At 42.6% G+C, this 22,399-nt stretch overlaps 2 protein-coding genes across 2 annotated transcripts in view; both read left to right on the top strand.

Annotated features, from left to right (window-relative positions):
• Tph1 (tryptophan hydroxylase 1) overlaps window positions 1–2,522 on the top strand; it is a 24,299-nt gene extending 21,777 nt beyond the window's left edge. The window contains exon 10 of the mRNA XM_004634920.1: window positions 2,348–2,522. Coding sequence (XP_004634977.1) covers window positions 2,348–2,522 — 175 coding nt within the window. The remainder of the gene's footprint in view (window positions 1–2,347) is intronic.
• Window positions 2,523–10,394: 7,872 nt separating this feature from the next.
• Sergef (secretion regulating guanine nucleotide exchange factor) overlaps window positions 10,395–22,399 on the top strand; it is a 278,435-nt gene continuing 266,430 nt past the window's right edge. The window contains exons 1-5 of the mRNA XM_004634955.2: window positions 10,395–10,454; window positions 14,188–14,323; window positions 15,815–15,970; window positions 17,807–17,901; window positions 20,724–20,784. Coding sequence (XP_004635012.1) covers window positions 10,395–10,454; window positions 14,188–14,323; window positions 15,815–15,970; window positions 17,807–17,901; window positions 20,724–20,784 — 508 coding nt within the window. The remainder of the gene's footprint in view (window positions 10,455–14,187; window positions 14,324–15,814; window positions 15,971–17,806; window positions 17,902–20,723; window positions 20,785–22,399) is intronic.

Here is a 22,399-nt window from a genome sequence, read left to right as displayed (position 1 = left end):
AAACCTAGAAGAGACACAGATGAAAGATTGTTCTGCATTATTCAAGAGAGATTCATTTCAGCTGGGGGGACAGGGGAAGCTTAGTGGCAATTAGGCTGAGCATATATTTTAACTATTAAGCAGCTAAGCATGTGATTAATAAAGGAAGGAGGATATTGGAGGCAGAGACACTTTTGAGGAGAGTCTTGCAGTACTGCTGGAGAAAATAAAAGCTTGAACTAAGATAGAGGTAGCAGGGAAAGGAAGAACTTCACAAGCAGAATGAGCAAAACAACATTGGATGGAGGAGAGTCAAGAGGTTACATAGTGAGGACAGGGATAAAAAGAGGTTGAAGACATGTTCTTTATCTCTTAGAGATTTACTGTAGTTGGAGAGGTAGGCCACATGCAGAACAGGGTAATGATACCAGCAAGGCTTTCTCTGGAACATGTGGCACCATTGTGCAAATTGGAAATGGCCCCCTCTGGGTAAACCAGTTGGATTGCAACCTGGATTTCAGCCCTTCTTCATGCAAGTCATCCTCAGCTGCACAATTATCCCTAAGGGTCCTGAACATGATTTTTCTTAGAGTATTAAATGGAGTTTCAAATGCTGACTTGATAAAGGAGGCAGAATTTTGATGCTTGAAGAAAGGATGGAATTTGAGTCATTTAAGAGGAGAGAAAAAGAGAGGAGAGGAGAGGAGAGGATAATACTGTACATGGAAAGAATATGAATTTTATTTTTTATTTTAATTTTTTAATAGGTTGAAAATTGAAAATAAATTACTTACAAACATAAATGAATATAACAATAAAAATTGTCCAAAATAAAAATGAAGAATTTACAGATCAGTCATAATAGTTCACTGTCAAAACCAAGAAACTTATATTTATATAATTAGAATTCTCAAAGTAAACAGGAGTAGACCATAAATATTTAAAGATTTAAAATTTCTGAATTTAGTTCAACTTATAATACCATATTTCCAAGAAAGATGAACATTTTGCACAAGAAATTTAAATAAAATCATACCAAGATACACAAAAATGAAATTGTCCAAAACTTATTGTAAAGAAAAAAATCATTAAAGCATATACATAAAAATATTAGCTATGGAAGAACAAAATTAAATAGCACCTTATTCCACATTAGAAAGAAAAAAAAAAGACTAAGTGTGTAAAAAATTAGACTAATTAAAGTACTGAAAGAAAAGATCTGTCCTCTTTGAATTTTATACATAGCAAACATATCTTTGAAAAATGAAAGTAAGATTTTCTAGTTATACAAACTTGAAATATTTTAATACCTCCAGAAGTAGCATAGGAAATAACAAAGAGCATAATTCAAAAGGCGAGAGAAGTTTCAGTATGCTCCGGGAAGAATATGTATTTTCTGAAGGCAGGGTTGTTCTTGGCCTTCTAGTGTGTATGCATGTAGGCACATTTATAGTTACATAAAGTAGAACTGTGGACTTCATTACTATGTGACCAAGTGTTATTATATATTGATGAAGCTACTGTGATTGGTATGCTCAGTGTAGTCAGGAGCTGTTTAGGGCTCAGGTAGTAGCTCTGCAGAAGAGTGTTTGCCTGGCTTATTTCAGGCCCAGGGTTCAGTTCCCAGCACTACAGAAAGAAAATGCATGAAATGTATACAGTAATAAATTATTAAGAAAGTTATCTACAGGGCCTTCCACTATTAATGTCAGGGTAGATGTATCAGTGCTACTTTAGGTTTTCTTTTTTATCTTTTTCCTTTTTTTATTTTTAGGGAAGAGTCTACAGGGTGTTCAGGGTCTGCATTTGGTACAGGGTTGCTACACTGCTTGGACTTGTGATCCTCCTGTTTATAGCTTCCCAAGAACTGGGATTACAGGCACGTGCCACCATGCTCAGTCTCAATTGCTGTCTCAGCATGCCCCAGGAGCAGGGCCAGCATGGCAGGCCTGGGGATCGAACCCCTGGCCCCTATGCCTGCTTGCAGGAACTGTAACCCACTGAGCTATTTGGCTAGCCCATATGTAAGTTTTGTTTTGTTTGGCCTGGTAAACCCACCCTGAGTGTGGGGCTGGCACAGCATATGGTGCCTGGGATCAAACCTTGGTCCCCTGCACCTGCCTAAGCTTGCCTAAGCAGGTGCTTTAGACTGCTGGGCTATCTCTCTAGCCCTGCTACTTTAGGTTTTCCACCTGTTGGATTCCAGGGGCTCTCTGCACATGCAGGTAAGGAAATAGATCAGATTGTTGCACACATGTCTAATAAATATTTATCTTTTGCCTTGTATATGAACTAGGTCTTCTATTGTTTGTTTTCATCAACACTCCATACTCAGCAATTGATGACCTCTTCTTTGTTTTTTTAATAGAGAATTCACCAAAACAATTAAGCGTCCATTTGGGGTGAAGTATAATCCATATACTCAGAGTATTCAGATCCTGAAAGATGCTAAAAGCATAACCAGTGTCATGAATGAGCTGCGGCATGATCTTGATGTCGTCAGTGATGCCCTCACTAAGGTCAGCAGGCAGCTGAGTATGTGACAGTCACCAGTCCTAATCCAGAAGGCATCTGAGCATCATTCAGAGCCTGTGGGCCAACTGTTACTTTTCCTGAAGACCTGATTCTGAAGGGACAGCAGCTTCTGTCTAAACAATATCATCTAATCTCACTCCTTAATGAATCACTGGTCTCTAAAAAGATGTAAAATGTGTACCTGGATACTCTATCCACCACTGTTTTAAATGTGATCTTTGTTTTTCAGTAACCTCTGTAGTAAACTATAATATATATACTGTAAAATTCACTTACCACCTTTTTTTGGAGGCCAGATTTTGCTTGCATTTGTAATCCTTCTCTGCCTCAGTCTCTAAAGTATCTGGGATTACAGGTACAGTCCATCAATCCCTACTGACTACTCATTTTTTATAGATAAGTTAATTGGCTCAATGAATACATCTAGTCTCAGTATCAGTCTATTTCCTCCATCCTTCTTAAGCAAATGACTGTTCCAGCCTCTTAAAGCTTGGTGAGTGTTGTGAATTGAGCCCATTTTGTTACCAGTGTTTGTGACTTACCACTGGATTTTTATCAAGAACAATCACATTCACATTCACTCACACACCTAAACCTAAGAAGAGATCAGCTGTTTGCTGCTCACATGAGCAAAGAGGTCTTATGGAGCATGCCTAGCAGAATGCAAGTAGTCCAGGTTCAGGTGTAGTGTCTTATAGGGATATAACAGTAGGTAAAGCTATAAAGGTTGATTGGGGTGTCATTCCTACAATTAAGCTATGAATTTTACACATGATTTTGTAAGCACGAGAAAGGCACTTCTCAAGTGATCCTATTCCTTGAAACTCCTTCCCTCCTTTTTTTTTTTTTAACACTGAGAATCAAACTCAGGACCTTGTGCTTGCCAGGAAGGCACTTGTGCTGCTGAGCTATATCCCTACCCCTTGAACTCTTTCCTTTCTATCACATTGCATTGTACTGGTTTTGTCCTGGATTATCTGTCTTACTCATGAGGCCAAGGAGACCTTGGTGGGGATGGCACGTGGAAGACCCCGTACTCAGACATGCAGTCCTGGTATCTTGGTGATATTGTCCTCAGGCTAGCAGGAGGCAGTGTTGTCAAAGGGAGAGTTCAGACTTGAGACAGCAGAGAAAAACAGCAGAAATTGGAAAAACAAACAAGCACTTGATTTCTAGGCCATAAATAACAAGGCAAGCAGTACGGATGGAGGAAATGCAATGTCATAACTTTGTCAAGAAGGATATTTTAGGTCTGAGCCCATAACTATACAAGGGTTGCAAGGGTAGTGTTTTTTTTTTTTAATGTGGTGTTAGCTGGCTAACATAGGAATAAGTAACTGTGTTACCTGTTCATTACTGTAACAGAGTACCTGGTACAATCAAGTTATGAGGAGGAAAGATTTATTTTGGCTCACAATTTTGGAGGTTTCAGTCAATTGTTGGTTGGCCCTCTTGCTTTTAGGCTGATGATGAGGAGACAGATGGTGAGAAATCTGCCAGAGGAAAACCATTCACCTTATATGGGAGTGGGGAGAAAGGGACCAGACCAGGACTCCACAGTGTGTTCAGGGGCATGCCCTCAACGACAGGAGCATTTCCTGCTGGACCTCACCTCTTGAAGTTTCCACCATCAGCCAGTAGTGCCAAGCTAAGGACTAGGCCCTTAACACAGGGGACCTTGGGACCTGTTCCTGATGCAACCTATCATAGCAGCTGTGCTACAAATGGGTGAACTTGGACTCCCAGGGTTATGCTGGGCCTCTTTAATTTGTTCTTTTTCCTCCTCCATCCACTGAATAGAAATGGTCCTCAAGTTTCTGTCTTTAGTGCTCTTCCCCTCACTGGCTCTTCATGAAGATTGTCAATTCATACCCTTGATTTCAGTTTTAATTTTGGATCACTCATATGCCTGCAGTTTTAATTCTGACATCTTCTTGCATTTTTGCCTCTTAATTCCAGCTGCCTGCTAATTATTTCCATCTTGATGTCCCATAAATTAGGCCAATGTCGTACAGCTTCATGCGGCCCCATTCACATAGAATGAAATGAACCATACAGCGGTGCAAGATCCAACAGGTCCAAAGAGGAGCTGAGAATCACTGGAATATTCACACCATTACTTTGTTTTTTTCTTTCTGTATTTAGTGCAGGGGCTACAGAATCTACAGGGTCTCACTTCAAATTGGAATCATAATGATTCTCCTGTTTTCAGCTTCCCAAGGGGTGGGATTATAGGCGTGCACCACCACGCCCAGTCTCAGTCTCCATCTCAGCATGCCGGACGGTTGGGACTGGCACAGAACACCAGGGATTAAACTCCAGTCACTGCTTCTGCCTAAGCAAAGGCTTTAATCCATTGAGCTATCTGGCCGGCCCTCACCCCATTTCTTTTCTCTACCAGTGATCTAATTTCTGGTGATGGTGTATTAAGGATCAGATTTCAGTTTGTTCTAGTTTAATCAGCTACTTAAAAATCTCTGTCCTTAGTTTTTCACATTAATAGTCAAATTGCATACCATTTAACATGTTTTATTTCAAAAGGTCATTAGATTTTGAATCACTTTAAGATATCAAAAGAAATTAGAAAAATTTTAAAAAGCAAAATTTCATTTCATATTATATAAGGCAAAGAGAATTTGAAAGAGTAATTCATGTTATTTTCGATCTGATACATTTTAATTGCTTACAACTGTTAAGTATATGTTTGATAGTAAATTGATCTGTTAGCTAATCTAAAAGAGAAATATTGATTCACTAGTTCATAGTCTGTCTACTTTGCTTCAAGGAAATCTATGATAAGGAAACCATAATGGATAGCAAATAGCAAATCATGCATGCAGCATCTGTTGTTTTCATACAGATTTGATCATGGTGAAGAATCAGTTTGAATTTTAAAATGATATTTAAAAATCGTTTTATGACTGAAGAACATTAAAATAGATATTATTGACTCTCTCATATATGTAATTCACAACTTCAGAACATTGGAAATAATATTTAATAATGGATTTCAGTTCTTTTTTCTAATCTAGTGGATTTGTGATTGCTGGTAAATTAAGAGTTCTGAGAGTCCTAGAATTTTACATATGTCTTTGCCTTTAAATATATGTATTCAAAGTATCAAGGAATAAGCTGTAGTCAGTCAAATATGAGTACTGTAGAGAACTGAACCAAAATCTTGGTTCATTACTCATGGTTATAGTATCCTTTTCAATTTTTTTTTTTTTTTTTTTTTTTTTAGGAACCGGGGATTGAACTCAGGCCCTTGCACTTGCCAGGCAAGTGCTTATTTTACTGAGCTGTCTCCCTGGCCCCCATCCTTTTCAATTTTGGAAGAAAACTTAAAAGTTGGTCACCATAATGCCTACATTTTTTGCTCCTATTTTGTAATTTGAAGTCACTTAAATAGTAATGACATCAATATACAAAAAATTGTTAATTTTTAAGTTAGCGTCCAAATTGGAAAAAGAAATAAAATTCTGGGATTCTCTAAAGGCACATATAATAAAGTTTATATATTAATTTATAGGAAGCGGATAAAGTTATTGTGAGCTTTCTGTCAACTGTTTGTCTTACCATGCAATGTGTATTTATAATTGTAAGTTTGTTATTCAACTGGATAATAAATAAAAATAATTCTTTGAACAAGTATTTATTTTTGTCAAATATACGTTGAATCACTTAAATTTATATTAGCAATTTATTAATTTGAAAACACCATCATATCTTTATACTTCTTAAGAAATTTCTGACTATGAGGTGTATACTGGAAACTTGTAACCACTTCCCAGCATTCTTGGTAAAGCCTCAGTTTGGTGTTCCTGACCTGACATCTAAGCTAAGTTGGCTGCAGTAGGTTATAGGAGAAATGACATTGTGAGAGCATGTTGTTAAAACAAATTTTATTTTCTACATATGAAGAGTCCTGCTGGGGAGATGGCTCAGTGGAAGAAGCGCTTCCCTGGCAAGTGCAAGGGCCTAAGTTTAATCCCCGGTTCCGCAAAAAAAAAAAAAAAAAAAAAAAAAAAAGAGTCCTTAGTATAATCCTTTCCTAATCAGAGATACCCAATAGCTTCTGGATGAGCTTATCGTCCTCCCAAGGGGACTAACTTTTGCTTCTAGTGGGTAGTATAGGTACTGTGGTACAGGAAGATCTTAGTCCAGTTAGGGATGGAGTCAATGAGTAGCTGTGCTTCGGTCTCTGGGAGGATGGTCTATTTCTAATCACTTCTGTTCTCAGAGTGTGGCATTTTAGGGTTTTCCACTGAAAACCAGGAGTGTCTGACCAGGACTGCTGCTTCCTCCAGGCCCTGGCAGACTCTTAGTTTTGTTCTCGCTTTCATTCTGATTGCCTTCCTCCTCTAGCCCTGTAAAATTACTAAAATTATTGCGGTTTCTCATCTGCTGCTTTCAGCGAAGATTTCAGCCTCCAAAGACATTGCTCGCTAATTAGCAAGTGCTTCAAGGAGCAAAGAAGTGCCACATATAATCTCCCAGCTTCCAGATGAGTGGCCCTTCGGGCTCCTGCTGCGCGGAGAGCTCTCCAATGACTCAAAATTGATTTTAAAATATTTTCCGCCATTTTTAAAGTCATTTTTGATGAGAGACTTGGTCAGCAGCTAGCTAATCTTTATTTAAAGCAGAAACTTGACTTAGAGTAAATCATTTAATTTCTTTGAGCCTCTGTTGTTTTCATCTGCAAAATAATGGTCCTAGTAATACATTAGTTATTACTGGGAAGATAAAAAACTCAAATAGGACACATTTTTTCCATCTTTTTATGTCTTTATACAGAAAGATAGATAGTTGATGTGGCTCCAGGTACATTATTTTTATTTTTTATTTTTTGGTGGGTAGATGTGGCATATGAAAGTGATTCTATCCAACAGTTTAAATCTAGTCCTGGAGGCCTGCCCCTTAGCTCAGTTCTTTAAGTGGCTGCTTCAACAAAGCAGTCAGGCTCAGGTTGTTGTGGTTCAATCCCCACAACTCAAGCCAGCCAAACCTGCCCTGAAGGCATTTGGAGCAAAAAAAAAAAATCCTTCTGCCATTTGGGGAACTACCCGCTGGGGCCCCCTTCCTGTCCCTCTCTCGGACAGGAGCTTTCTTTCCCTCAATAAATATATTCTTCTCATAAAAATTAATCAATCAATCAATCAATCAATCAGTCAATCTAGTCCCATTCAGGAACTGCAACTCAACCAGGCTGCACATGGGGAGAGCTATGGAATATTCACAACATTTCTAAGAAATTGTATCAAGGGATATGCCACGATTGTATAACTGTGGGTTAGCTGATGGATTGATGCCATATGCACTCAAGGAGTGAAATAAAATACTGTCTCCTCACAAACCATCAAAATGAACTGAACTAGGAGAATTCTTTTTGCCTTTCTGAATGAAATCTCAGCTCATACTCCCTTGGCTTTGTTGTTCATTTACAGACACTGAGAAGTCCCTAGTTTCTTTTGTTGCTTTTTCTCTTTCGCACCCCTCCCCACTCTTACCTAGTACTTAAAAAAATCAGTCTTATGTAAAAATTTAAGACATCCAGCTCTAAGGTTAAAGTTTTCTCCTCTTCTAGAATTGAGAAAGCAATTCATTAACTTTTTTGTTTCCTTGCTCCTCTGACTCCTTCAGAATTGGAGACGTGGTAGCAGGGGGGAGGTTAGAGAGTAGAAGAGTTCTTTTGGCTGGATACCATTGTGAGTTGGTGCTATCTGGGCTTCCTGTACTTGCTGCAATGCTGACTCTTCTCGTGGATGTTTTGGGAGGCCATCTGTAGGCTTTCTCAGGACCTCCTGATATGGGTAAGTGGGTCTCTCTGACTGGGTTGTTGAATAACCTTCCTCAGCCTCAGGAACCTAGTATTCCACTGTCTTGGGGGGGGGGGAGCAGAGTCATCTCACTTCTAGAAATTCCCTTGAACAGGGTCTAAGATCGTCTCCTAGCTGATACGTTTAGGCACTGGACGCATTCACATGGACATTGTTTATCTTGAAATTTCTGGCAGTTTAAAACCTCTCACTATTAAAACCATAGCATCAGTTTCTCTTTGCTCAACTACCACGAGCTGAACAGCAGCCTTGTGGCACCCTGGGTGAGAGGGACACGTACCAAGGTGCTTTCTTTGGACAAGAGATGGGCAGGGCTCACATCACGTTGACCGCAGTGCTCAAATGCCCTGTCAGAATTTTCTCTGGGCCTCTCCTGCCTTTTTCTAAGAACTGGAAATCACATACTGATTTCTACCCACCTGCTTTGCAAGTTGTGCTGTGGCTATCTTCTATTCCTCTTTACATGGTGAGAATACTTGGCCCTTATTGCCTTGGTAACTCAGTCAAAACTGAGAGGGAAAGGGTCTTATTTTTATATCCCATTACACATGCTTGAAAAAAATCATGAGAACGAGACTAGCCTACCCATAGAACATCAGTTCTTTAGAGAGCAAAGTTGTTTTGCCTCCCTACAGTATCTATTTATCTGTCTGTCTGTCTGTCTGTCTGTCTGTCTGTCTGTCTGTCTGTCTGTCTATCCATCCATCCATCCATCCATCCAGTAGCTTCTTGAGAACATTGATGATCACACAATTCTAAGCATGATCCATCAATGTTCTCGAGAAGCCGCAGGCTGGACAGGTAAAAGCCAGGGCCTGTTCCCACATGGCCTCACAGGCAGAAACACCAAGGAGCAGTGGGGTGCAGGAACCAAAGGCCTAGTTAGGAGTTCACCTGAAACACTTCCCAGGAGCTCCAGGCAAAAAGGCTGGAGAGGCCTGCGTCAGTTGAGTGTCCTGGAGCTACTGAATGTGCATGATCACCTTTAATGTGACCCATTAATTCCCAATTCCTAATTCCATGCCCAGTATGCACTGCCATCTTTTCCTTCAGATACCCGGGATCCTGTTTAATGATGTCCTAGCAAAGCCATTTTATATGGAAATCTTTGCTGGATGAAACTCATCCAGTACTGACCATCAAAATTGGGACAGGCCATGCCCAAGCGGGGAAAACTAGGACGCTGCTCCACGGGTATAGACGTTAAACCTCCTGCGCAGCTCAGTGTCACCAGGCGCCAGCTCGCTGCGTACTGGGTGCCGACAACAGCGACTATGCAAGTCACTGCGCTGGCTTATTAAAGCACACGTGTGTGTGGGGGGGAGGGAGATGGCTCAGTGGAATAAGCGCTTCCCTGGCAAGTGCAAGGGCCTGAGTTCAATCCCCGGTTCTGAAAAAAAAAAAAAGCACACAGAAGCAGGCCTGCGCAAATCCACCTCGGATCTTCCCCAAGACTCTTTTCACTTCCTCAGAGTTGGTGACACTATCTCTGCCCAGTCAGCCTCTCCAGGATGTAATCGGACTCCGTGGAGATCACGCAGAGGAGCTCTGTCCATCATCAGCGTAGTGCACCTGCATGGATTTATTACTAAAACTGAAGGGAGAGGGAGGAGGAGAGGTGCAGTGGCCTGGCGCCCCAGGAGACCTGCTGCAAGTGGCGGGGTCTGTTGGCCGCGGCGGGGATCTGTAGGGTTGCGACAAGATCGCGGGGACATGAAATGCTGCGACTTGCAGCTCTCCGCGATCTCTGAATCTCAGGCTCTGCACCTTCCTGGTTCTAGCGCCAACCTGGTGCTCGGGTCTACGTAGCATTTGCTGTCCTCAGACGCCCCAGCTAGCTTAGCTCCGGCCCCGCCCCGCCCCTCTCCGGCCCCGCCCCTCTCCGGCCCCGCCCCTCTCCGGCCCCGCCCCTCTCCGGCCCCGCCCCTCTCCGGCCCCGCCCCTCTCCGGCCCCGCCCCACTGTACGGCGCGAGCCCCGTCCCGCCCCGTGCAGGCTCCGCCCCGTGCCGGCCTCTCCCGGAAGCGCCGCGAAGCTTTCCCGCATGGAGCGCGAGCTCGGTGCCTCCGAAGCCGCCCCCGCCGCGGCCGCGCTCTTCGCTTGGGTACGTGATTCCGCCCCCGGGCTCGCGCAGAACCTGGGGGCGCAGGGACCCGTGAGCGTCAGACCTGGGCTTGGGCGGCTGAGCGCCGAGCCCGCCCGGGTTGGAGGCTCCTGGGCTTGCGCTGGGAGGAGCAGCCCCGGAGGGAAGGAAGGCCCTGACGGCGTGACTGAGGGGCCTGCTGAAGGCGGGGTCCTCCCTGGAGGGGCCGCGGCACTCGGCCGGAGCCTGACCCCCAGGCAGAGCGTCTGTTCAGCTGGAGCCCTTGGCTCGGAGAGCGCTGTGAAAAGACAGCACGGGGGCTCGCTGGAGAGGCGCGCCGGGTCCCAGAACTCGTGGTGCCACCTGTGTGCCCGCCGCCCGCGGCCTGGAGGATAGCAGCTTTCCCCTGGAGCGAGCCGGCTGGCTGGAGCAGCCTTCGGATGGGGCCTGCGGCGTGTGGCCATGCGGGGCGCAGACCCTGCAGATCTGTGGCCACTCTGCTGCGGCTGGATCTTGCTGGGGCCGTGGGAGTCTGGGCTGGTGTGGGTCTGACGTGAACGTAGAGAGACCGGGCTGACTTTATGTGTGTCTGGGAGAGAGGAGGCTTTGTGCACAGGAGCACGCAGATGTTGGATCTTGTGGTTCTTTGGCATAGGTATCACAGGTGTGTAACTTCCTAGTGTCAGTCTCTGGCTACAGCATGAGCGTCGTAAGGGTAGATGCTGAGCCCGTCTTGTTCACAGCGCCTGGCTTCGTGCAGGCCTCCAGGAAATACTTCCTGACTGAAGAATGAATGAATACCAGTGTGGCCCCTCCTGTGTTAAGTGTTTGGGAAAGACACAAGAATGAAAACTCTTGTGTTCAGGGACGATAAAACACCTGCATTGCTGTTACAATCAGCATTTATTAACTTTTTTGAAAAATGAATTATGAATACATACCATGAGCAGTACTTGTTGAATGTAAGGCTGCAGTTTAGTCTGGCGGGTTGGGCCCTTTGATGTGGCACTTGAGCTGGGGACAGAGTTGGGGATGGAAACTGGTGTCTCTGGCTTTTTCTAACCAGCAGACTCGCATCTGTGTGGACAGTCACTTGACAGAAAAGACCTTTCAGATATTACCTTGAAGGTTCTGGAACAGAAGTATTGTTGAGTCTGGCCCTGCTGCTTTGTTGGGAGTCCGGTGTGTTCTTTCTGCTGTGTGATCTGTGTATTAGTCTGCTTATGCACCCAAGACAAAGCACTGCAGACTGCTGGGGTTAAACAACAGAAAGTTCTTTTCTCTTGGCTCTGGAGGCTAGAAGTCAAAGAGCATGGTGCCAGTAATTTTGGTTTCTTCTGAGACCTTATGTGGGCTTTTTCTTTGTGGGTGAACATCCCTAGTGAAGGAAGGGAGGCAAATACAGTTGTAATAACGTATTAATTTTTTATCTTGCTTTAACCCAGCTTTAGGGCCTCTTTTTATTAGAAAATGAACCCCAGAGTGCTCAGGGCTCACTTTCCTCTCAGATGTTCAGCAGCCAGCAAGTCTGGTAATGGGACAGCTACAGAGATACTGGAGCTGACAGAGAAATCTGTGTGCATACATTCCACACAACAGTCCCCCACTGGATGTTTCCTAGTGGGAGCTCACAGGGTCTCATAGTCACTTACTGTATAGATAAGATAGGTATCTTTTCTGGACCAGCACAAGGTTGAGTGCAGGAGAAATAGTAAAACAAAGTTCTTGCCCTCATGGGAGCTGATTTTCTAGTTGGGCAGGTAGACAGTAAGCAGAGAGCACAGGTACACTCAGTAATGTCAAAGAGTGCTATGAAGAGCCATAAAGCAGAAGAGGGTGATGGGATTTATTTTAGATAGGGACATACAGATGGCCTCCTGCCAAATGAGCTCTGGACTGGGTCACCATTTAATTATTCTTTTTTTTTTCCTTTTTTTGTAGACACAGCAAGTCTAGTGAAAGGAGGAAGGCATCTGACTTGTCTACTGAGCTGTTTAACTATGGAAAGTTACTTAACTTTTCTAAGCTTTCCTCCATCTGTAAAATAAGAGCCATATTGCCAGATCAAGGCACCCAGAGTGGTTATTGGAACTTATATTGGCCCTTGGAACTGTGTTCTGCTGAGGAATATGCTTCTGTTTGGTATTTTCTCTTCTAGGACCGTTGTGAAACAGTAGGAAGGAAGGATTTTGTGTATTAAGTGTGTATGTTTTGCATACATTGTTTGTAGTTATTTTAAATCACTTCCTGATTCAGCTGTCTTCAAAAGAAAACCTACTTCAAAGGTTTTAGCACTTATCCTCAGGAAAGATCAGCTTGGAGTAAACACTTGAAAAAATCATGAGAATTTCTGAATTCTTAAGAAGATTCTCCCGGCAAGCCACAGTCTCTTATCTTTAATCTCTAAATACAAAAAGCTCTAACCCCAGCCCCAACTTACTGGATATAGGGCTATTTATATTCTCAGTCCATTGTTGTGTATCTTTTATTGCAGAAATACTACTGTTTTGCTTCTGGGATCTGTAAGGTTTGAGAGAAAAGTAAAGAAATCCTTTATCGCTCATCATGTGAGGGCTGCTGAAGAGAAGCAAGGTCCCTTGGGGAGGAGGCAGGCAGATAAAGAATATAAAGGGCTTCTTTGGGGATGGAGTTAGTATGGGCTCTGAGGTGTCCTAACAGCTGCTGGTTGGGGAAGGCTTGTGAAAGGGAAAGTTCGAGGTTGACCCGGGGAAGAAGAGAGCTCAGTCTAGGAGCCGCTCGTTGTTGGTCTTGGATCTCCATGCTGTGCTAGCTGCCAATGTGATGATCCAGCAGATCTTTGCATGAGTGCAGACCCATTAGGGTCATGTCTGCAGGACTTGCAGCAGTATGTGTCATCTATAGTATATTGATGATATATGCTTAACTACTTTCCTAAAATCTGTACAATTCTAATTCTTGACTCTATCAAGCTTCAGGAGGTTCTGATTAGGAATTGTGGACAGTAGACATGTTGCCTACCAAGGGGCAATGTGTTCTCTTATAGGAATCTCACCATGTGAATCTTGAATTCATCAACTACTGTACTTGGAAAGGCCCGTAGAGATCACTGCCAGCCTCTTTCAATGTACAAATGAAATAATGGTGCACTTTGCTTGAGGGCACAAAATCTTTAACTAAATTTGATGACAGAAAGTCGTTGCCAGTTTTCTCAGTGTGGGAAGAAGGTACAAGAAATAGCTCTAAAGTATTGCCTTCCTACTTTGTTTCTATTCCTTCCCATTTTTCTTCCCCTTGCCTCTGAGGGTAGTTGACTTTTTAAAAAATATTCATGACAGTGTCATACTATTTTACTTATTAGAGCTTTATAATGGTGCTAGAGATTGAACATAGGGCTTGTGTATATGCTAGGCAAGTGCTTTACCGCGGAGCTACCCCCACCCCCCAGCCTGGGTAACTAGCTTTTATCAGAAGGAAACCCTGTGCTGTCTCTCAAAGGCAGTATGTGGGAATGGGAGCATTGAAGGGACAGGTGAGAAATATTGCTGGATATATTTTAGATCTAAAAGATTCCTCTTAAATGAAAATTATGGTGTTCTGAGGATGACCTGACATAAAAATGTGGGTTGCATGTAACAGCTTCTGAAGAATAGACTGAGAGGTATGTTAGGGAGACTGGGACAAGTAAGGAGACATTGAGATTTCTCTCTCTCTCTCTCTCTCTCTCTCTCTCTCTCTCTCTCTCTCATTCATTTTTGCCATATTTTATCCCTAGGGTGCAAATAGTTATGGGCAACTTGGCCTTGGCCATAAGCAAGATGTGCTTTTGCCCCAGCAACTGACTGACTTCTGCAAACCTGAGTGTGTCAGGAAAATCACAGGAGGAGGGGGACATTCTACAATTGTCATAGGTAATTTCCTTCAAAAATTGCCACTTATTTTCTTATTTTGATATTTTCCCCTAGGACGTTATAATATCTTTCAGCCTTGCATATTTTGCAAAAAACAAAACAAAAAAAAAACAAAAACCCAAACAAACAAATAAACTAACAAAAAGCAAGCCTTTTGGAAAGCCAGATTGCCATTAGAGAAGTTTAGCTTTTAAGAGTTAGAAAGACTTCAGAGATCTAGGCCACTTTACAAGTCCCACATTATTCAAAAGAAGCTTAGAGAGGAACATTGATTACTTAAGGTCACAAGGCAGATTAGTGGCAGAGTTAGAACATGTATCATATTCATACTGTATGCTGCTATTTACCTTTCACATCTGAGCTAAAAGTCTTTGCAATTAGATCAAATAGTCGTTGGGACTGAACGTTGCAGTTTCTTTAGTCTTCCCTTCTGGAACCTAGAATAATACACAAGTACTGTGAGTGTCATAGTATTGCAGAGGAGGAGGACATACTGCATCTGGTTAAGAGCCTGAGCCTGGGAATCACACTGCCTGGGTTCAAATCCTAGTTCAGTAATATGTCACTATGTGGTCTTAGGTAGGTAATCTTTTTGTGCCAATCTGTTCCTCAGCTGTTTATGGGGATAATAGTGGCTGGTGAGGAGGATCAGTGGGTTCATAGGGCTGCATTATAACTTTCATGCGTCCTTGGCACTTTTCACAGACCCTTTCCTCTGCAAGGAAATATTAAAATTATTTTATAACCGTGTCACTGTGAAGATGAATATAACCCCAGGCTTTAGTATTTTATATACATTATTACTATATTGCTTTTTTTTCTCATTTTAAAAGAATTTAAAATGAAGTAATTTTTGGGCTAGAGAGATAGGTTGGTGGTCTAAGTGCCTGCCAGGCAAGTACAAGGACCTGGTTCAATCCCTGGTATCACATACTGCACTGGCCCTGAAACCCCAGGCATACCTTGCTGGCCACTGAAACCAGGCGTGATGGCACATAACTGTAAATCCTAGCTCGGAGGAGGCTGAGGCAGGAGAATCACTAAGAGCCCAAGCTATGTAGCAAGACCTTGTACCAAATAAATTAAAAAAAAAAAAAATGAAGTCATTTTCATAGGCCTCTAAAAGTCTTGTTGGCCATAGACACTGTACCTTAAGGATGAGTATTTGGCCTTATACATAAAGCTCTTAGTATCTGGCACATTTCAGTGTTGAATAAGTATCGACTTTTTTGTTATAGTAGGTGTTCCATTTGGTAATCGTTTGGCCCACACTCCAAGGTTTAGAGTTTCTATTTAGATATTAGATTCCTGGCCCTTGACCTTATGTCATTTGGCTCCAGAATGCATTAACATGTAAAGATTATTAACATTAACTTGGGTGATGAAAAGTTAATCATCTGTGACTTCAAATAATTAACGAAGACCCTTTGGCCACTTTGGCAATTGTGATTTCTCCTGTGTGCTTATCATCAGAACCTTTGTATTTTGCAGATGGAGGAGGCCTTTTTGTTTGTGGCTTGAACAAAGATGGACAGTTGGGGCTTGGTCATACAGAAGATGTTCTGTGTTTTACTTTCTGCAAATCCCTTGGTGGCTGTCCCATCCAGCAGGTGGCCTGTGGCTGGGATTTCACCATTATGCTCACAGGCAAGTTCACTCCAGGGTAAATGTTTGTCATTCCAAAGGCTTTGGGTGAGAGCGACACAGTGTGGTGATTCCTGAGGAAAGGAAAGCTTCTTTGTGTTTAAAGCACACAGACAAATGTTTTCTCTGGTTAAGGAAAGTTGCAAGATGCTTTTTAGAGAGAGTTTCAGCAGCAAAGGTGATCAGAATCAGACTGAAAAACTTTTGCTAGAGAGTAGGGAAAGGACTAGATCATCTTGGGTGGCCACTTTGCATCCTCAGAATTCAGGGTAGATGTGTGCTAGGCTAGCTGGCCAGTGCTACTAGTTCAGGCCATCAAGGGGGAATGTGGTGGGAAAGTATGAAAAGTGTGGGTTTCCACACAGTAAGGAGGGAATTTAAAAAAAAAAAAAATTGTTTAGTATTGAGGATCAAGTGTGTGCTGGCAAGTGTCCTACCATCCAGCGTCACCCCCAGTTCCACATATCAGGGCAGGAAGCTTTGGATGGAACTAAGTTATCTTTTAACTAGACAGAACTTTTAATCTCTGTGAAGCCAGGCAGCAAACTAGGTTGAAAAGGGGTACAAGCAAAGGTTAATAGAACAGCACTGTGAGGAGAAGCTGGCAGTAGTTACTTTGTCAGGTAACTTTTCCTTTAAATCACTTTTACCCTGTTTAGTGTTGCCCTCTGTGGCTGTCCATATTGGATTTAAGGATCATTTGTAGTTTCTGATCTGCCTCCTTCTTTGTCACAGTCCTCTGGCACAAGCATTTTCTGATCATGTCCCCCTCTGCCCCAAGCCCTTATGGTGTTGCACATGCACAGCTTAAATTCTGAGCTTTTTAGCTGGTGACCTTTTAGGGTTGTTCACGTCTCTCTTTGCCTAGCTCTTATTCTTCATACTGCCTATACTTTGCTTTCTAGTAGCACCAAATAGTGCATACTTTCCTCTCTGGCCCAGCCTCTCTTGTCTAACACATAAGCTTTTATCCAGCGTTAGCAGTGTGTTCAGGTGTCATCATTTCTCTTGTGCAGATGGCTTCCATAATACGTGTTGAATTTAATAGTAATTTTTAGAATCTAAACAGTGCTGGGCTGGGTGTGGTGGTGCATACCTGTTATCCCAGCCCTCAGGATGCTGAGGCAGGAGGATACTTGGGTCTGAGGCCACCCTGAACTACAGAGTGAGGCTCTGTTCGGGGGAAAAAAAGGGGATAGGGAGGGGTAGAGTACTTGCCTAGCATGCGCAAAGTCCTGGGTCCCATCAATAGTAAGGCTAAGTTGGAGGACAAGGTTAATTCTGAGGCCAAGTGGTTCTAAAATTTCTCTGGTCCAGAGTTTCCCTCCAAGCTCTAGATAACTTCTTTTTCTTTCTTTTTTTTTGGTGGAGCCAGGGTCTAGACAACTTCTCCATGGGAAAGTATCAGCCCAGAATACCTGAGGGGAAGTTGTCCTGCGCATCCTTTGGCTGTGTGACCCTTTGTGGCCTAGAAAGCCCTGCCTATGGGGAAGAGGAAGGAGAAAGGCCTTGACTATTGCAGTAATGGAAATTCTGCCACATACAAACATGAAAAGTAGGGAAAAGCTGTCTTTTCATTCCAATACTCAGCACAGGACTAAATGTTCTTACAGATAACTTGCCGTTAATGGTATAGTGTGATAATTTATATAGAATATTTGGCCCAGTGCCCACTACTTTTGATTCCTAGAGAAATAACACAGGGAATATGGGCTAAGTGCACTGAAGGGCATGGTCTCTGATGCTTCCTCTCTTCCTCTTTGACCTCTTATCCTCTTGCATTTATCTATTAGTCACAGATGTGTCTTATTAGATTTGTAGATTTCTTATATTTTGCAGAAAGTGGTCAAGTTCTATCATGTGGATCCAACGCCTTCGGCCAGTTAGGTGTTCCTCCTGGGCCTCGAAGATGTTTGGTTCCCCAGGCCATTGAGGTGAGGACATCTAATATTTGACTTGCCTGTGTCCTGTTAAAGCATTTTCAGGCTATCATAGTTATCTTCACCTGTAGTAACAGCTGGCTTAATCCCTGAAAAACCCATGGGATAGTGGAGTTTGAGTTGGAAAAAATTAGTCTGGGGGATTGACATTATGAGTGGAAAAACATCTATTAGTTCTCATACATATGATAAGGCTTTGTAAACTAAAACAAAGATACCACGTTAGTGATAACTGCAGTGACCTTATAATAATGGCCTTGTAAGAACCTGCATATAAGTTATAATTAGTTTAGCTTAATTATAATTCATATAATTAAAGAGAGAATGGAACAATGGTTAAAATATACTGGATGATAGACTCAGTAAGTAAAAACATTTTGAAAGCTGTAGCCTATGAAACAATGGAAGGAATGTGCCAAAGTGAAATGGAATAGAAACTCATTTAGTTCATGGCAGCTGTTGTGTGCAGGCATGTTTAGGCAGCAGGGACACAGGTGAAGAAAGCCTGTCTTCCTTTTGGGAGTTTCATAGTTTAGTAGTACATGGTAGGTAAATATTTGAATGAAGTGTCATGCTAGAACTGATATATGCATGTGTAACTCAAAGTAGGGACAAATGAACTTGTGTCCAGGGGAAGGCTGGGTGAGAACTTAGGCCAAGTCTTAAAAGTTGAGTAGAAGTTTCCCTGCCTTGGGGTGAGAGGATGTGCAGAGTGGTTTTAAGAAGAGAAAAGGCAGAAGGAGTAGTGCTTAGAGTGTTGCTCACAAACCTTTGTTTACAAAAGTTCAAGAACATAAAATGGGTTTGAGATATTATAAGTTTAGTATAGTTGAAATACAAAGAAGAGGCAAGAGTGCCCAGGTGGGGCTGGTGGGGAGGCGAAATCAGGGTTGTTTTATGTGACACACGTTACCAGCGTGTTAGGGAGGGGCCAGTTAGGATTCTGTGGAGGGCGGCTTGAAGAAATACTACTTAGGAGACTTGCTGACAGAGCGGCCAGGAAATGATTTGGGTTCAAAGAAAAGCAATGGCAGTGGATACAGAGAGGAAAAGATAGAGATGGGTGGTATTCAAAGAGACTTGAGTCACACGTTAAGCCCTTCAGTTAGTTTTTAAAAAGAGAAAGGAAGGATGAAAGAAAGGAAGGAGAGAAGATAGTACCACTGGTACCGTGTCCGAAGAAAGCAGACCGGAGCCCTGTTCTTTGTGCTGGTCAGACTGCGTCTGGAGTGTTCTGTTCAGTTGTAGATATGGTGCTTGGGTCCTGGGCATAAAAATAAAAAAGACTCAGGCCTTTCTCTTGGGGGTCTTAAAGTTTAGAAAGGCCTGTGGACCTGTGAGTAAGCAAATGTCTAAAGCCCCATAGGGGCAGTGACTGATAAATAGTTCCTTAAAGGAGAGAGATCAAGCAACCAGCATGTTTAGAGGAAAGAAACCAGGAGGGAGGGAGATTTGAAATTTAGGAATGGGTGATTGAACTGAGAATATTTGGCCTAAAGAAAATATCTATATTCATTATCTATTGCTCTGTAACAAATTACCTCCAAAAGTAGCAGTAGACAACAAACATTGTTTCTGTAGGGCAGGAAGCAAGAAATACTTGAAGTGGTCTTTCAGGAGACTGCAGCTGGGTCTGCCTGTGAATATATGGGCACAGTGGACCCACTTCCAGGTTTTCTCAACGTGGCTCTTGTCAGGAGGCCTCAATTCCTTGTCACGTGGGACTCTCTGAGGGCCTGTTCCAACATAGCTCTGGCTTCCCTCAGGAGTGATTTAAGGCAGGGAAATGCCAACTGGGGAGCTTAGTGCATTTTATCACCTCGTCTCTGAGTCACTCATTGCGTCCTTGTTCTTTTCATTAAAAGTATGTCACTAAGTCCAGCCCACACAGAGGAGCAGAGCTAAGCTGCACATCTCAGAGGGAGTAGTATCAAAGAATTCAAGGACCTATTTTTAAAACCACCACAAGATGTCTTAAAGAGGACATGACAACTGTCTTCAAATATTTGGAAAGTGTTGTCAGAAGCTGCAGGCAGATGGGTTTGGCTCCACCTAAAGGGATAAATGGGATTGTTCAGAGGTGGAACAGGCACTTGGGGAGGTGATGAGCCTGCATCCCTAGAGGGCCAAGTGGTAGGGGTGTCCTGGCACCTGGTGGCATTGGTGAGGAGGGCCTGGCATTAGATAGGGATTGGACTAGATCAGCATTGGGAAAACTGGAGCTGCCAGTAGTAAGGTTTTATTGGAACACAGCCTGCCTTACTCATTTTTGTGTATTTTACAGCTGTTTCTGTGCTATAATGTCAGAGCCGAGTTGTGTAATAGGAGCCATATAGCCTGTTAAATCTGAAGCATTTACTATCTGGCCATTTTTTAAGAAAGCATTTAATAACCCTGTGCTGGATGACCTTGAAGATCCCTCTCAGCCATGAGGGGCATTGTAAAATGGTATTTTTAAAAGACTTTTTTTCTTTCTAGGGAAATAAACTTCATCCTTGAAATGTATTTATGGTTAGAAATGTTAGGGGCAGGGCTTTATGTATTTAATAATCACTTATTACTTTTTTTAGTACTGGATTTGAACTGAGGAAGCACTGAGCTACATCCCCACCTCTTTCTGCTTTTTTATTTTGAGATGTAGTCTCACTGAATTGCTGAGGCTTGGGCTTAAATTTAGGATCCTCCTGCTTCAGTGTCCTGTGTACCTGGGATTATAGATGTGCATAGCCGTGCTCTCTGACTTCTAATTCATTAATTTCATGAATTACATGAAATTTTCTAGACTGAGGATACTGAAATCTATTTTTTTTTGACAGCTCCTGAGAGAGAAGGTTGTTTGTGTTGCTGCTGGACTGAGGCATGCACTAGCTGCTACAGGTGATCATTTTGTCTTTATTTCCTAAACAGGCATACAGTAAGGAGGAACTGAGTTTTATGAGAAAAATCTTTCAAGGAGTCTTTAAAAAGGTCCTTGCTATGGTACAGTTCTGATTAAAAGGGAGCATAAGGCAGAGCTTATGTGGGAAAGCCTTAAGCAGAAAGAAGGGAGGAAATAAGGGGTTCTAGCTCTTTTTGTTCTGGGCATCACGCTAGATTGTCTTGATTTGATTCATTTACTCACAAGGAGGAAGTGATGTGAGTTAAATTGTTCTGTGTGAAGAGATTGAAGTTCAGAGAAGTTAAAGCTCTTGTGCATGTTACATGTGGCATTCATGGGTGAGATCAGAGTCTGGGATGCTCTGGATATTGGGGCCTGCCTTCTTTGTGGTGAACCGCATTGCCTTCCTAATAAGTATTAGTGATTATTAATTTAAAGCTTTATATAAACTTGTTTTCTGTTCCAAATGTAACCTTTTGGGGTTGTCTTTTTCTTTTTTTCAGTCAATATAATTCCCTGTAGATTCATCCAAGTTTTGCATTCCTATAATTTGTTCCTGTTTTTGTTAAGGAGTATTCCGTAGTATGGCTGTATCACTGTGCATGTCTGGAAGGGCTGCCATAACAAAATATCATGGACTGGGTGGCTGAAACAACAGAAATTAATTTGCTCACTGTTCTGGAGGCGCAAAGCCCAAGATCAGTATACTGATAGGATTGGTTTCTAGTGAGCCCTTTTTCCTGGCTTCTTCTGTCCTTATGCACTTGTGGAGTGAGAGAAATGCCTGGGCTCTTCCTCTTCTTGTAAGGACACAAGTCCTATTGGATTAAGGCTCCACCATGTGACATCATTTAACCTTTATTACCTCCTTAATCCTAACTACTTGAGAAGCTGAGGCAAAAGGATCTGAATTTTAAGGCCAGTTTAGGGAACTACTGAGGACCACCCCCCAAAAAGGCTGGGTATGTAACACGGCATCCCCTGGATTCAGCCCCTACTACCACATACACACAAAAAGCTGCTACAAACATTTGTGGGCACATGTTTTTTTTTTTTTTTTTTTTTTTGGCAGAACCAGGGATTGAACTCAGGCCCTTGCACTTACTAGGGAAGCACTTATTCCACTGAGCCATCTCCCCGGCCCCCACATGTTTATATCAACATAGGTTTTCATTTTTTTGAGATAGATGCCTAGTAATGTGATTATTTATATGGTAATGATTATTGTTTTTAAAAAATGTATTTAGTACAGGGGCTACTGGGCCTACAGGATTTCACTATGTAGATGGTATTCATAGTGATTCTCCTGTTTTCAGTTTCCCAGGTGCTGAGATTACAGGCGCATCACCACGCCCAGTCTCAATTACTGTCTCAGTGCTCCCCAGAGGTGGGGCTGGCACAGCATGCTGGGGATCCCTGCGCTTTACCTAAGCAGGCCCTTTAGTCCACTGAGCTATCTGGCTGGCCCTGATTACATTTTTTTATGTAAACAAGTTCCTGTCTTAGAAATCAGTAAGGCAGGGGCTGGTGAGATGGCTCAGTGGTCTAAAGCACCTACTTAGAACAAGCTTAGCAAAGCACAGGGACCGCGGTTCAATCCCCCAGCACCACATG

Source organism: Octodon degus, unplaced genomic scaffold (genome assembly GCF_000260255.1).
Source record: "Octodon degus isolate 3935 unplaced genomic scaffold, OctDeg1.0 scaffold00067, whole genome shotgun sequence".
Classification (NCBI taxonomy): domain Eukaryota; kingdom Metazoa; phylum Chordata; class Mammalia; order Rodentia; family Octodontidae; genus Octodon; species Octodon degus.
The sequence above is the reverse complement of the archived record's forward strand: the minus strand, read 5'-3'. Positions and strand labels throughout refer to the sequence as shown.